Source organism: Podarcis vaucheri (assembly GCF_965113315.1).
Source record: "Podarcis vaucheri genome assembly, chromosome: 11".
Taxonomy (NCBI): domain Eukaryota; kingdom Metazoa; phylum Chordata; class Lepidosauria; order Squamata; family Lacertidae; genus Podarcis; species Podarcis vaucheri.
Window position 1 is genome coordinate 18,421,298 of NC_138749.1, and position 15,562 is coordinate 18,436,859.

A 15,562-nucleotide genomic window follows, 5' to 3' on the forward strand; every position below is an offset into this window, starting at 1 on the left:
TGATATAAAAAGAAACTATAGTTTATGCCTTGTATGCTTCAATTTCTTTCTAATGCTGTCTATATAGCAATGTTCAAAATTTGAGTGGGGGTGGGAACAGCCATCACTCTCGCCTGAGAAACTAGCAATGGATATATTTCACTTGGTTAGGACATCAGGAGATCAGACTGCTCTTGACCAGGAACAATGTATGTGACCCAAGAACACCACCTGTGCATTAGGATCCTATTGTTGGATATATTTTTATGTGAACCAGAAAATCCTAGCTGCACTAGTGGTATTTTCACTTAACTGAATTACAGTCATAGGGTGCAAATATCAGAGGAGTAAATACATATTTGTAACCGATTAATTGTGCTAATATGATCAGAAGTTATTATCTAAAAGTTAGGGGTCAGAACACTTGGTTGTATTGTAGTTACTTGAAATTTCTTTTCACCTTTTACACAGCAGAAATACTACTTAAAACTCTGGAGTGGTTGCTTCAGTATCATCACCAGGTTTAAAAGCAGCTTGACTTTCTGGGTAGTAGTCTCCCCCCCCCCCATTAATGTATGGAGAAGAAATTAATAGCATCCAAATAATTAGCAGAAAACTACTTTAAAGTATTTTTGTTTTCAAGCTTGTATAAGAGTGGATGTTCACCAAACATACAATTTTGGGATGCATTTATTTTATTCTGCAAAATAAAATAAATGCATGGTGGGGTGTGTGTGTGTGTATGTGTATATATATATATGCAGGTTTTGGTGTCTTCGGGTGTCTTCCCGTGTAAGAGTCGGGGTGTCTGTGCGACGTTTCGACGAGGTCTCACTCGTCATCTTCAGGCTGGTGCTTTCGGCTTCTTGTTACTGGAACAGAGCAGAGTCTGGTGTTTGAGTTCCTATAAATACTGTTGAGGGGTGTGGTGTATAGCCTCCAACGTTCTGGGCAGAGAGGAAGTTCCTAGATTAGTGTGCCTTTTCTTCTTTTGTTCCTTAATTACTTGAGGGATATCTTGGGTGATTTCATGAGTGATATTCTGAATACCACTGGGTGGGTCATTAAGTGTAGATTAGTTGCTAAAGCTTTCGTGTCTTGACCTCTTGAGCTCAGTATCACTCATGAAATCACCCAAGATATCCCTCAAGTAATTAAGGAACAAAAGAAGAAAAGGCACACTAATCTAGGAACTTCCTCTCTGCCCAGAACGTTGGAGGCTATACACCACACCCCTCAACAGTATTTATAGGAACTCAAACACCAGATTCTGCTCTGTTCCAGTAACAAGAAGCCGAAAGCACCAGCCTGAAGATGACGAGTGAGACCTCGTCGAAACGTCGCACAGACACCCCGACTCTTACACGGGAAGACACCCGAAGACACCAAAACCTGCATTCCTGTACCCGTGAAAATCTACGAAAGCATATATATATATATATATATATATATATATATATATATATATATATATAGTGGGGTGGGATTTTTATTTATCAGTTTACAGAACTTGATCTGTTAGGAACAGTAGAATAGTATTCAAATCCAAATACATTTTCTTATACTGTACAGAATTCAAGAATTAAACTGACATGACTAATTCTTCATCAGAATCTATTTAATAATTTTCTATGAAATAATTTTCATTTCCTCCTATTTGTTGTACTGCAGTTTAGTGCTAATTTAGTCTTTTAAGTTGGGAAAGCAAATGTTATACTTAGTCACTTAATGGGTTTCTTTTACATGTTCTTTATAAAACCCTGCTGATGGTTAGTAAGTCAAATTTACCCTGTAGGTCTGCTTTCCCCAACCTAGTGCCTTCTAGATGTTTTGGTTTACAGTTTTTGAGTTTTAGATGGAAGTTGCAGTGCAAAACATATAGAGGGATCGACATTGGGGAAGGCTTCGCTCTAGGTGCTTACAAATTGGTTTTATTACTTCCTTATTACTTTATTACTTATTCCAATACCTTCCTGGGTAGAATTAATATATTAGAATTTAACAGCAAAAATGTTTGAAATTTCATGTATATTCCCATTGCTAATTAAGTTTGTTCCTTGCAGCAACTGTTCCAGGATATTTTGAGTTTACACAGAACTGATTCAAAGTTGTTTACTGTGTTTCCAGCACAAGCTCCTAAGGGGAGCAGATATTGTTAATGGTGAGTGGATTATATGTTGAGTCTTGCTTCTGGAGGGGCATCAAGAATTGTAATAAATTCCACCTACTCCTTTTACGTATACAAACAAAACTGTTGAATAAGAAAATATGGATGTTTGATATCTCTTTATACAGTCTGAATCTTGCAATCTTTGACCATTGATGAGCACTTGACAAGAGAAATCAATCTTTGGATAATTTGATAAGGACAGCAATACTATTTTCAGGAATGGTGCCTTGGAACTGGGCAGAGCAAAGGGTATTCCTCCCTTCTGAGTTAAAGTTTACTTTTTAATTAAATGTTGGCTTATGTTTTTCTTCAAATATACCCCTTCAGCCTCCAGGTAATTTCTGCAAAGATAGCAAGTACCACTGGAGGCAAACAGCAATTCTGTACAGGGTTATTTGCTTTGGGATGCCACCTGAGTACTCCTCACAGGTAAGAATGTGAGTCCAACAGACACTCTTAAAATCTTAGTTTAGATGATTTATAACATGAATAGGAAAACATGTTGCCCTCCAGATATTGTCGAGACTCCAGCTCTCATCAACAGCAGCTAGCATGGCCAATAAGGGATTGTGGGAGTTGTTGACCAGCAATATATAGAGGGCAACAAGTTAGAAACAACGTGTGCTTAACATCCCTCTATTAATCTGGATTTTCCTTTTAAGAATGTCGTTTCAAAGATCAAGTTCCGACTCTTAGTTATTCAGAATTCCTTCTTTGGGGACTTCCTGCCTCACAGCCTATAATCCCATTTTAAATGTAAACAGGTGGCACAATGGCTCTTAACCCGAAGGCTGGTGGCTTGAGCCCACCCAGGGACAGCTGTGGCCAGGATTCCTGCATTGATTGGGGGGGGGGTTGGACTAGATCACCGTCCATGGTCCCTTCCAACTCTATACTTCTAGGAGGTTGTGTTGTATATACTGCAGGGTATATAGAGATGAAATGAGATCCAAGGGAAGACAGCTTGCCCAGCTGAGGATAGATGCACTTTTACAAGACTCCCCCCCCCCCGCTATCCCTTGTGCTAAAGTTTTGTGTGTGTAGTATTGCAGCCTAAATGTTACTTCTCATTCTACCAATTTCTGTCTCATATATAATTCTTGCACATCTGCCTTTCTAATGGAGTAAGGTACAATCGGTGTTGTGCCTTGCATTCACAGCACAGTGGACTGTAGGAACTAGTATTTTGTAAATGGTCACGGGATGCGGGTGGTGCTGTGGGTTAAACCGCAGAGCATAGGGCTTGCCGATCAGAAGGTTGGCTGTTTGAATCCCCGCTGCCAACCTAGCAATTTGAAAGCACAAAGTGCAAGTAGATAAATAAGTACCGCTCTGGCGGGAAGGCAGACAGCATTTCCATGCATTGCTCTGGTTCGCCAGAAGCGGCTTCGTCATGCTGGCCACATGACCCAGAAGCTGTACACCGGCTCCCTCAGCCAGTACAGTGAGATGAGCGCCGCAACTCCAGAGTCGGCCACGACTGGACATAATGGTCAGGGGTCCCTTTACCTAAATGGTCACAGTAGGCCTAAAATAGAAGGTGACTATGGACGAGGTGGGCAGCTTCAGTCATAGTCTTCAAAGCAACTGAGCAACCAAACCTTGTTGGGTCATTCAATTGTAAATGGCCTTTGGGGACAAACAATAAAGCTGTGACACTGACTGACCTGCCAGAATCGTCTTTCTTCTGCAAAAACACCATTTGAAAGTATTAAACAGCAAAAAAATTTATTACATTACTACAAACTACTACTTAAATAACTATAAAACATGATTCAGAATCTTAGGTATGAATTATCTTTTTAATCACTGTGCAACTGTGGCTATTTAAATCTTGCTAGTTAAATACTGCTTTCACAAACTATGAACCTTGTCTTCTTTGCCCAATATACCAAACATAAGCATGTTCCAAGAAGCCATGTTCCAAACATAAGCATGTTCCAAGAAGTATATGTAGTATTGTACTGGTCTGCATAATTCCGTGATTTTGCTTTTATATGCTAGCTTATTGGTTAGAAAAGAAGTGTTATTTGCTTAGAATTTTGCCATAATATTATGCCATGATGGTAAGCTGTCAGATATTTTTCCAAATAATATTGGGCCTACTTTCCTTTTAAAGGGCAGAGCATCCAAGAAATTCTGGTTTTATTTTTCTTCCACATTTGCTACCATAGCCTCCACTGCATTCCAGTCAAGCTTGCTGAGGATGCTGCTAGTACTTTCAGACACACTGTCCAAGTTATTAAGGCTGGCAATGGAGCAAGCATCTTCATGAGGCAAAGACTCCTGTGGAGATATAAAAGGTAATCAATGATAGGAGTTTGTGTGATAGAGCTTAGCTAGCCAGACTAAGCTCCCCAAAGTGCTTTCTTTATACTGATACCACCAACTGCCAGGATCTCATTTTCCCCTCTCCTCCTCTACTCTGACTTACAGTCTACCATATTCCATATTTCCTCTCAGATGGTGGTCTAAACATTCAAGATAGCCACTCCTTCGGAGCAGCAGCCAGGTCCTGCTTTAACAGCAGGAGAATAATTATCCTGCCTGCCTAGCATTGCTGTCCATAATGCCAGCAAAGACCACCTTATTTGGAGTTTCTGTGAGCTCACACTGTTTCAGCATCTCTTCCCCCTCTCCCAGAAATCCACCAGGGACAGTAGGGTGAGTTGCATACTATGCTGCCATGATCCCTTCCACCAGTGGCTTGGGCTGGCACCTTCCCCCAGTTATCATGTCTGCATTTTTAGCCAGCAACGTCGAGTGCATTTGCATAGAAAAGGGCATTAAAATAAAGTTACTGTCCCAAATACACAGAATGAGTAATGGCTAATTATGTTTCCACCCTTACCTTGAAATGGGAATTAGAACCACCATACAGTATCCTCTGGATCTCATCAGGGATGCTCCAAACACTCATGGCGTCGTTTTCACTCTCCTCATTTGTGCGAGTTGTTGTGTCAGTGTCTTGGAACTTTCTCTGCTCATCAGAAGCTACAAGAGAGCACATTCCTTATTTGCAAGTATTTCTTTCCTTCAATTATCTCTTCTTAATTGGTGTTCTGGACCTAAATTCTGCAACCTTTATCCCCCTTGCTTCCAAAGTCAGATTTGCTAGTGGTTTCCACCTGCCCTAGAATATCTAATATGGGCTACTGAGCCCTCTTATTCGTTTTACCCAATTGTAACTGTCTTAGAGTCACCCCTGCCATGGTACACTTTGGGGTCTACTGTTCTCTGCTTATAGTTCCAAGTTCACAGAAGAGAGATGCAGCAAAATGAATCTGTTACAAATGGAAGGAATGAAGATTCTGTAACCAGTGCATGCAGTATTTCAACTTAACCCTCAACCGCTTACTATTTGAAGCAAGATGCGCTACAAAGCGATGCAATATAAACTTCTCAACACAGCAAACTTTACTGTATTGAACAAAGTCAAAAGCCCTCAATCTCTAATCAAGGGACTGCAGCACAAAGCTCTGCTCCCATAGCCTCCTCTATTATGTTGGTCTTGACAGTGATGCCCATTGGACATGCCACTAAATGGTGTAATTACCAAGTACAAATTTGGCTACTTTGTTATGTTGAAATGGTATTCATCTCAAACATCATTATTTTCCTCAAAGGCTCAGAAGGTTCTGCACAGGCACAAAAAGTGCTTTTGAATTTATCTAGGGTCTTGAACTTGGTGTTACAATAGTTATGGCTTGCACAGCTAGTCAAATACACCAAACATTTTTAAAGCTCCTTCAACTATTGGGCAAGCTCACTTGCATTTCCAAGTCTTGGGGAAGCTGCCCAGAAAGGTCTCCAACTCCAGCAAACAGCATTGGTAAAGACTTTTGATTATCCAGCTCTTAGTTAAACCCCTAACCTATGTATTTTGGACTTTTAAAGCTTATAATAAGACAAAAAACTTTCCTCCCAGAAGTTTCAGTGTCCACTGCAGGAAAGCAGAGATGAGCACCAATGAACAGTGCGAGAACTGGTCCAATAACAAACCTTGACTTCTTAAGTCAAGCCTGTGACTTGACCACTGCTGCAGGGGTCTCCTGGTTTTCCACATCTCCCCTTGATGGGATTCTGGTCCCTTTCTTCTGTATGGAGTTTGGCATAGTCGGCCTTGAGCAGAAATGACACAAAATACCCAATTTATGGATCAAGAATTGGAAAGCACAACTGTATTAACCCTCCCCCCCCCCAATAGTTCAGTGCAATCTGGGCATTGTGGCCATCTCATTTCCATTCTTACCTTTCCTTGGAGTTATGCCACAGGACAGACTGGAAAAGGATCTCGTCTGACTCAAACTACCTTTGGAAGCAGCCTTCCTCCTTGCAGCGTGGCAACTTCTATAAGGGATATACCACATTTCTATCATAGCAATACTGGTTTCAGAAATAATATACAAATGCATGAAAATTGCTTCTCATAACATTAGCAGAGTCCATGCTGGGGCTAATCATTTAACATTATAATACCATTGTGTCTGTAATGACAACCATGTACCACTGCAGTGTTCAAATGGTTCATTTTGCAGTGAGGAGTTGGCATAAGGCAGATTCCCAACTACTGAGAAAACTATATCAAACTATTTGGCTTTCTATGCAAGTATTATCTACAGCAAAGAACTGATTCCATCATCTTACCAATTCAACTTGAGATGACGGGGATTGAACCTGGGATCATTACACATAAAGTAGATCCTCTACCACTAAGTTAGGTTCCCTTTTTGCTGTTAGCACTGGAAGTAGCACAGATATCCACAACAATCTCCATAGGCTGAAGAGCAAACTACATGTTATATTAACATGCATATTTGAGTGTGTGTGTGCACACTTAACTCTAGCCGTCCATGCTGCGGTCCTGACCCAGATGGTGGAGGAAGCAGTAGCTAATATTTTTGTCTATTGAACTCAATCGGTCTTACTTCTGAGCTGGGGAAATTAAAGGCACTGGGGAGCCTGTATACTTTACCTTCCAGCGGAAGCAATATGTGGCCTCTTGAAATCATGAGGTGATCTTGTTTTAGCTAATGAGTCAAAGTCACTTGAAGGAAGTTGCACAGTGTCAGACAACAGCTCATGCATCAGAGTGAGGGCTTCAGAGACTCTAATGTTATGATGCTCAGAAAACAAGGCTCTAAAGGGAATGAAAACAAGATGCCAATTATTTAAGCCTATTATTACAAGTCTTGTTTCTTTACTGACATTTCGTCTAGTTTAATGAAGAAAACAAAGTCTGTCTAACCTTTGGGGGAAAGCAGAGAGGGATCCTAATTCATCTATGGGCCTTAAATTGTACAACCCTGCTGTATAACTTCCCCAGAGAAACAGGACAGACAGCAATACAGTGGTGCCTCGCAAGACGAAATTAATTTGTTCCACAAGTTTTTTCGTCTTGTGGGTTTTTTTGTCTTGCGAAGCATGGTTTCGGAAAAGTTTTGGAAAAGCTTCAAAAATCACCAAAGTCTTCAAAAACCTCAAAAAAGGCTACCACACCACGTGCTATGAGTTGCTCCTCGAAGTCAAGTCGCAACTGTATTAACGGTTTTAAGAAAAAGGAAACAAACTTGCAAGACGTTTCCGTCTTGCGAAGCAAGCCCATAGGGAAAATCGTCTTGCGAAGCAACTAAAAAAACCAAAAACCCTTTCGTCTTGCGAGTTTTCCGTCTTGCGAGGTACCACTGTATACAATTTTAGATGTACCATCTTTCCCCCTTTTTTGAGTCAGCATTTTCTGCCCAAGGCCTATTTTTCAGCAAATCATCAGGACTGGAGCTTCATATCCAGGCCTAAGACAATTGTCCTTATGTAAAATTGCTTCATTTGATCTTATTTCCGGGCAGGTGACTGAAAGGTCTATATGGAGAAATCCTAAGTTCCCACCCCCACACCAACAGGGCTTTACAGAATGACAGGGCGACATCACAGTTGGGCCCAATGCTTAGGATCCAGCAGCCAGTGGCATTTCTGCCCATCCACACATCCAGTGAGTGGGCAGAAGGGGACCTCCATGCCAACAGAGTGACATCAGTTGGTGGCTGCTGGGAAGCTACAGAGGCCAGCAGGGCTGCCATAGACACCTCAGCCCGATCCAAACTCCACCCCCTGCCCAGGGTAAAGGGGTTGGCATTCACATACACCAGAACAAAATAAATGGAAAGGCTGGAATAGCACTGAGCAATAACTTACTTAGCTTTTTCACATTTCTTTTTCTGCTGTAATTTAATATTCTGTGTTGTGATTCCAAGTGGCTATACAAGAAAGGCAAACGGTTACTAAAATTATCTTCTCTTTCCAATCTTCATAACTGGTTACACATGCATCATAAGTGCTTTTTCAGAGCTAGGATTTTGGAACTGTGCCCAAATGGAAAAGTGAGGTGTGGCCACTCAACAAATAAAAACTATTCAACTGGTTGCCTCCGAACATTTCAAGCCAACAAACATGGCCCACAACTATACTTTCAGCTGACACAACCTATGAGAATTTTCAGTCAACTGCTGGGGAGGGAGTGACTGAATGGGTCAGAGGTCTGGTAAATGCATCTTTGCATGATGGAGTGGTGTCTGCTGCCCTTACAGAATCACAGAATTGTAGAGTTGGAAGAGACCCCAGTGGTCATCTAGTCTAAAGACCTGCATAGACAACTCCCCCTCCCAAATTTGGTTGCATGTTCCCTGTCTTTCTTGGGCTGTAGGAGAAGCTAACCCATACTCAATGCACTGTTCACTCCAACCAGAAAATAAATGAGTGGAATGTGTGAATGACAAAGAGAAAAGAGTATCTCTACTCATTTTGCTCTAACCACTACTGGTATGTTAGGTCACCCCTGGATTAAAGGATCAGGCTATGTGATCAACCCCTCCCCCCTCTCCCCACCCCTTCTCATATTTGATCCCACAAATAAATAAGCTTTGATCATTTCTGTAGCTGAACCAGCCCCAAATGGATCCAGCTAATTTTAAAGCTGTAATAGATTGTACAGAAGAATATAGAATTTGCAGCGGAAGCTGATTAGGGCATTCATATTTGAGAACGACATCTTAACTCATTTTAAAAATGATTTTCTACATTGAATTGTTACAGCCACATGATCACAATACAATGTAAGTAGTCTTACCATTTTTCTTCTAAAATGAAATGGATTGTGTTCTTTTGCCCTTTGTTCAGCCAGCGTTTGCAGATACTCAGCTAGTCTTTCCTTTCGCTTTCTTTTCATCCAAGTGTGTAACTCTTTTCTCTCCTTTTCTGTTTTATGTGAATGCCCACTCACTACACTGGAGAGGCTGGAATACAGCACAAAACTCAGACATAATTAACACATACTTCAAATAATTAGATGAAATAACATTTAAAAGCATGTAGAAGTAGCATCGCAATATATATGTCTGTTTGATCTCAAAGGACTACAAAGTTTCCAAAAATATCAAGTGCATGGAAAGCAAAAGTTAGTCCACAACTAGAACTGGATTTGGACCTCTCTCAAGGTAACACTAATAACTTTATCATGAATCTCAGTGAAGCTGTGTGGGGAGGGAATAAATATCCAAGAGACGGACAGGAGTGAAGCCTTCCAGCTCAGTCCGATCTGCCTCTAGGACAGAAACAGCAACGCAGCCTTCCCATGATTGGGCAAATTTGGGGCAGGCTGAAATCCACTTCCCTGGATGGTGTGGGGACCATTTTTCGTGTTGCGCTGGCTGGGACACCCCCCAAGTCATGGCCCATCGCTGGATAATGGCGGGGATGGGGTGGGGATGTTTGCCACCTGACCGGTTAAGGTAAACAGACATCTATCACAAATCTCAGTAAAGGTTCAGCTGTAATTATTTACTTACTGCCTGCCTTCCAAGGAGCTATAAGGTAGGTTAGACTGATAGATGATGACAGGTCCAAATTCACCCAGTGAACTTTATGGCTGAGTGGAGATTTGAACCTTGATTTTCCAAGGTGTATCCTAACCTCTAACCACTCTACCACAATGTCACAGGTCATGTAGCAATTACCTGGATATTTTTTTTGCTTGTGTTTCTGTGAGACCCAACTCTGAAGCAGAAATGCCACCCTCAAGTAGAAGATCAGCAATGATGTCAGAAACACCACTCAAGCCAGTGATATGCAGAGGATCTTCTGAAAAACTATTTTAAAAAAGCAATTGCATTACTGGAAATAGGAAAAACATACTACTTCTAGAAAAAACTAGGGAGTCAAAATTGATGATACATTAAATGTATAATTGCAATTTCATACCTTTACTTAAACAAACAAACAAAGGCATCTATGGAGACTTTCAATTGGATCAGGACTTTGGGTGGGCAGGTGTTTTTTAACCCTCCCACAGGCTATTTTCCCAAGTCCAGTTCTCCAGAGAAGTCTCCTATTTCAATATTTTCTCATACATACCTCTCATCCAGTTCTTCTGATCTAACATTAATATCTGCAAAAAGAAACAGAATTTATTGACAGCATAGATTGTAGAAGAGAAATGCACCATAAGATACAACCAACATGGGACACTGTACAAATACATTAGGACACAAACAGGAAAAGTGTGACCCTGTAGATGATGTTGGATGCTAACTCCCATCAGCCTAATGTCAGGGATCTTGGGAGTTGCAGTGTTCGGATTTGCTAAGCAGTCATCCATAGTTAATACCTTTGTATTTAGGCAGTATTACGTTATGCAGGACAACTACCAAGCTTAGTGTTAAAACCATAGCATGTCTATCACTAAAAAGGGACTGTGAGGACACTAGCCTAAAATAAACCATTAAAGCATTGCCACTATTTTTTGGCAGCCCACATATTTTAAAAAGTCACACTTCAAATGCCTGTCATTTGATGATGAACAGAACAATCCTACAGACCTTAGTGACCCTCCAATCATGTTTTACCAGGGCTGAACCATCCATCTGTGGTACAATGCCATTAAGAAAAATGATTTATGCAACATTCTCACACCAAGCCTTTGTCTAGCTCTGTAAGGAACAGAGGTAAGACAGGGCACCTCATATGGAGGATTATGTATAATATTCTGCCCATTTCTTTTTAATATGCAAAGATCAGAGGAAGCAGAAGGCAGAACAGAGGCCACAGCATAGGAAAGAACAATTTCCCAACCAGGCTCAACTTTATCTACTATCTCATACAAGATCCATGACACTTTCCTCAAATATGACTAAATGAAATGGCAAAGTTTGAAATGTTATGGAAGCAGAACTATTCCACATATGATGAAATGTGGCTACTATACAAATAATGCTAACTAAAAACAGTAAGCAGCATGATGATAGAATAATCAACAGGTAGGGAATGGTACCAGAAGATGACTTTTTGATTCTGGGAAGATTAGAAGCTGATGCTGAAGGAGAAGCAGAGGGTGTTTGCAAAGCAATGTAGTTAGTTTGAAATGATTCCGTTCCTAAACTCCTTTCCTCCTCTGTATAATTCTCCACAATCACACGGGTTGAATAGCGCTCTGTTTCAACAAAAGGATAATTGAAACCAAATGAGTGCACATTGATTTTTAGAAGCAACAAAACACATTTTTACAATATGTTCAGAGGAGCAGCCCTGTGAATCTCTTGTAGCAAAAACAGGAAAGGGTCTTGTGACACTTACAAGGGTTTTTAAAAATAAAAATCCAGTGTTAATCATGCTCAGAGTTTACCCATTGAACTCAATGGACCTAAGTCTATTAAATTTACATAGATCTGCTCTGTGTGACTTAGGGAATTATCCAACTACCAAGTTCACTATGGGCATAAGCTTTTGTTGGCGATAGTCTCATACAGATGCATGAAATGAACCAATACATTTATTAGGTCTTGAAGGTATCATAAGACACTTCCTTATTTTTGCAATATTTTGATACATTTGGATTATTTTACCTTTCCCCAATGCTCCGTACACTGTTTTATTCATTTCAAAATATTTTATCCAGCGAAACCTCTCTCCATCCATCTCATTCTACCATTCTCACCCTTAGCCCACATCCCTTCCACTCCTGCTGCTGACAATTATTCTCAACTTTCCATAGATCAGCCAGCAGAACCAACAAGACCCACCTTCTTTGGAAACTTTAACACCTGGGGCAAAGAATGCGATGTCATCCTCTCCTGTACCTACATCTTCTACAGTGTCCACAACCTGAAAAAAGGAGAGAGATCACAAAGCCACACTTTAAACATAAATATTTCTCCAATCTTTAACACAGGCACAAAAAAGTTTTGAGCAGAAGGAAGCATGTAAAACATAAACCTACCAGTTTAGTACTGCTAAATTCTTTTTCTATTCTTTCTGCCACGTTCTGTAGGGCCAGTAGCTGCCTATCCATTTCCTGTAGCTTGGCAGAAATGTGCTTCCTGCTCATTTTTCTGGCTAATGGTCCTGTGGAGGAAGCAGTGCTGAAATCTTCATTCAGGAGGTTCAATGTTAGACGATCACCAGGAATCTCTGTCTCTGCTGGCTTAGGTGGCACTTGTGGTGATTCGGTTTGAAGAAGATTGCCTTTGAATCAAAAAAGAGGGGGAAATGCTTTTCCATTAACTGCCAGAAACACAATATACAACAATGAAAGCTACAGCTTTGCAGGAAGAACTTAAAGTGTGTTTTGAAGGGGTGCACATTCTCAGAGGAATTGTTCAATTAACAATATCAAACGGAACCGGTTTTAAAAGCGAATATTTTGAAATAAAATGAAAATTGTTCACCTTCTGTCTCAAATTCTTCAGGTGGAACTATATTGGTAACAGATGCTGCCATGTGATGCAATTTTGCAGAAGCTGGGAATTCAGACTTCATAGGCTGAGTGGCAATGTGTTTTGGAACAGACTCAGAAATATCTGGCAAGTTTTTCAGAAGATCACCATCTTCTATATCAATCACATTGATAAACTTCCGTCCAGTCTAAACCACATCAAAAAGATCAATATTAAATTTTTAAATGAAATTAGTAAACTACTCCCCCTTCAGTGGATGCATGAATATAACACACACGTTGTATCTATGTACTGCTGCATCATCAGCACATATTTCTCACAACTTACCAAATCAGATGTAATATCAGATGAGGATTGTAAAGACACATTTCCTGATTCAGCAGGGAAAGTAAGGTTCAAGTACACATCTGGTGGCAACGCCTGGGGAACACTTGCAGGTAAAAGCTCTGTGTGAAGAAAAAGAAATTGTTAAGTCACCATGGGCAGTAAATATCCAGGAATGCTGGAAAATATATTTGGACACAGTTGCAATAGGACTGATAAGTGTTGATATAGCAGAGTCCTTTTGCACAACGGAATGATGAATAGTACGTGCCACATGCTTTAAGTTGCTTTATTTACAGTTCATTGTAGAGAAATTACAAACTAGCATCTTGCCTCTGCGGGAGCAGAGAAGCAACCGTCCTTCTCCTCGGACTAACGAACAAGAGAACAGAGAGAAACAGGAAACTAGTGTACGTCACATCCAGCTTCCCATTCCCGTGGGAAAACCCAACAGTACTCTGACTGTGGAATGTAAACATTGTCTTGTGACAAGCACTTTGCTGCACAGTGAAGAGAGCAGAAACCAACATCCTCCCCCTTTCCGTGAACATCACTGGGCAGCGTGTTCGTACAATATCAGTACAAACCCAACTTCTGTACATAGGTACAGTGTTGATCCCTTGACACAATCTTGGACAATACATCAGCAGGAATTTCATTACCTGGCATATAGGACACCGTTACGAGTCCCTTCTGAATATGTTCCCTAGCATGTTGCACCTTCAATTGCAAGTGTTTTGTGCTTTGCTTACAACCTTCCGAATTCAGCAAAGCCAAACATGCTTTGTTGTCCTGGTAAACCTGGATTGGACATTTGACAGGAATTTTCATGTCTTTGCACAATTGTAACAACCATTCACAATCCTTAAGTGAATAAGACAGTGCATTCAGTTCAGCTTCACAAGTACTTAAGCTAATTGTTGTTTGCTTCTTGCATGACCAATCAAATAGACCCTGATTGTACATGTAGCAAACTCCAGACGTACTTTTCCTGTCTGTAGTGTCACTTCCAAAACTTGCATCTGCAAAAATCTCAAGACCACCAGACTTCTGATTGTTAAATCTCAGTCTGTAATGCATAGTGCCTTTCAAATAGCGTGCTATGCGTTTCAGAGCTTTCCAATCCTTAACAGTAGGATTGTTAACTTGTCTGCTTAGCAAATTACAGCTAACAGCAATGTCAGGTCTTGAACATCTGGCAATGAAGTTTAGCTTGCCTAGCACACTTCTGTACAGTGTAGTGTCAGAAAATGCTTCTTCAGTGTCCTCTACCTGATAACCTGTTGTCATGGGTGTGTCTACAGGGTTAGCATCCATCAGGTTTAGTTTGCTTAACACATCAGCAATTTTCCGTGACTGGTGTACTAGAATGTTACCACTTTGATCTTTCTCTATTTCCAGAGATAGGTAGTTGTTTACCTCACCAAGATCTTTCATGTCAAAGTGCTCTTTCAGTTGAGCTAGGGCATTATTGTACATTGTGACATCTTTCCAAAAGAATAAAATATCATCAACATAAAACAAACAATATAGCTTCTTTTGCCCCTCCTCTTTGACAAATACACATGGATCAGCTTTCCCTTGCTTAAAACCTAGAGAAAACAATGCTTCAGTGAGTTTTGTGTGCCAACACCGTGCACTTTGTTTGAGACCATAAAGGGACTTCTTCAGAGCACAAACAAATCCCTGTTTTACCTGTACGCCATCAGGTGGAAGCATATAAAGTGATTCACCTAGAGATCCGTACAAAAATGCTGTATTTACATCGTGGTGACTAATGTGTAGATTCTCCTCTGCAGCTAGCTTGAGCATGAGCCTTATGCTCTCATACCTCACCGTGGGTGAGTAGGTCTCGTGATAGTCTTCACCTGGTACCTGTGCAAAACCTCTGGCTACCAATCTGGCTTTGTGTCTGACTATCTTGCCATTCTGATCAGTCTTCGCTTTGAAGACCCATTTGCTTCCAAGCAGTTTCATTCCTGGAACTACTGGAACTAGCTCCCAAGTTTTGTTCTTTTCTAAGGAATCAAGCTCAGCCTTCATTGCATTTAACCAAGGCTCAGCTTCCTTAGAATCCAAATCCTGGATTTCTTGGAAACTTGAAGGTTCAAATACCTTCTTGGAGCTTTTAACAGCTGCTACTGCTGTCTTAGCATATTCATCAGCAAATCTCTTTGGAGGTCTGCCTTTTGTGGCTCTTTGTGACCTGCGAATTAGCCTTTGGTCTTCAACACTCTCCTCTTCCTTCTTAGGAGAAAAGTGACCTATTGTGAACAATGGTTCCTCCAATTCCTGATCAGAGCTTTCAGAGGGTCGCATAGAGGCTTTCGCACTCTTGAAATCCTCTGACTTATCCGATTCAGTT

The 15,562-nt window shown here is 40.7% G+C and overlaps 1 protein-coding gene across 7 annotated transcripts in view; it reads right to left on the reverse strand.

The window, feature by feature from the left end:
* Positions 1-3,932: 3,932 nt before the first annotated feature.
* The window catches only part of CPLANE1 (ciliogenesis and planar polarity effector complex subunit 1), a 58,194-nt gene continuing 46,564 nt past the window's right edge, over positions 3,933-15,562 (reverse strand). For 6 of the 7 annotated variants that reach the window (XM_082241717.1, XM_082241718.1, XM_082241722.1 and 3 more), the window contains 14 exons: positions 13,201-13,319; positions 12,865-13,060; positions 12,417-12,661; positions 12,220-12,301; positions 11,472-11,630; positions 10,556-10,589; positions 10,159-10,290; positions 9,273-9,438; positions 8,342-8,403; positions 7,125-7,289; positions 6,402-6,499; positions 6,152-6,271; positions 5,001-5,143; positions 3,933-4,435 (listed from right to left, as the gene is read on the reverse strand). In XM_082241717.1, coding sequence (XP_082097843.1) covers positions 4,295-4,435; positions 5,001-5,143; positions 6,152-6,271; positions 6,402-6,499; positions 7,125-7,289; positions 8,342-8,403; positions 9,273-9,438; positions 10,159-10,290; positions 10,556-10,589; positions 11,472-11,630; positions 12,220-12,301; positions 12,417-12,661; positions 12,865-13,060; positions 13,201-13,319 — 1,862 coding nt within the window. In that variant the 3' untranslated portion in view covers positions 3,933-4,294. The remainder of the gene's footprint in view (positions 4,436-5,000; positions 5,144-6,151; positions 6,272-6,401; positions 6,500-7,124; positions 7,290-8,341; positions 8,404-9,272; positions 9,439-10,158; positions 10,291-10,555; positions 10,590-11,471; positions 11,631-12,219; positions 12,302-12,416; positions 12,662-12,864; positions 13,061-13,200; positions 13,320-15,562) is intronic. The other variant, XM_082241721.1, reaches the window with a different exon arrangement.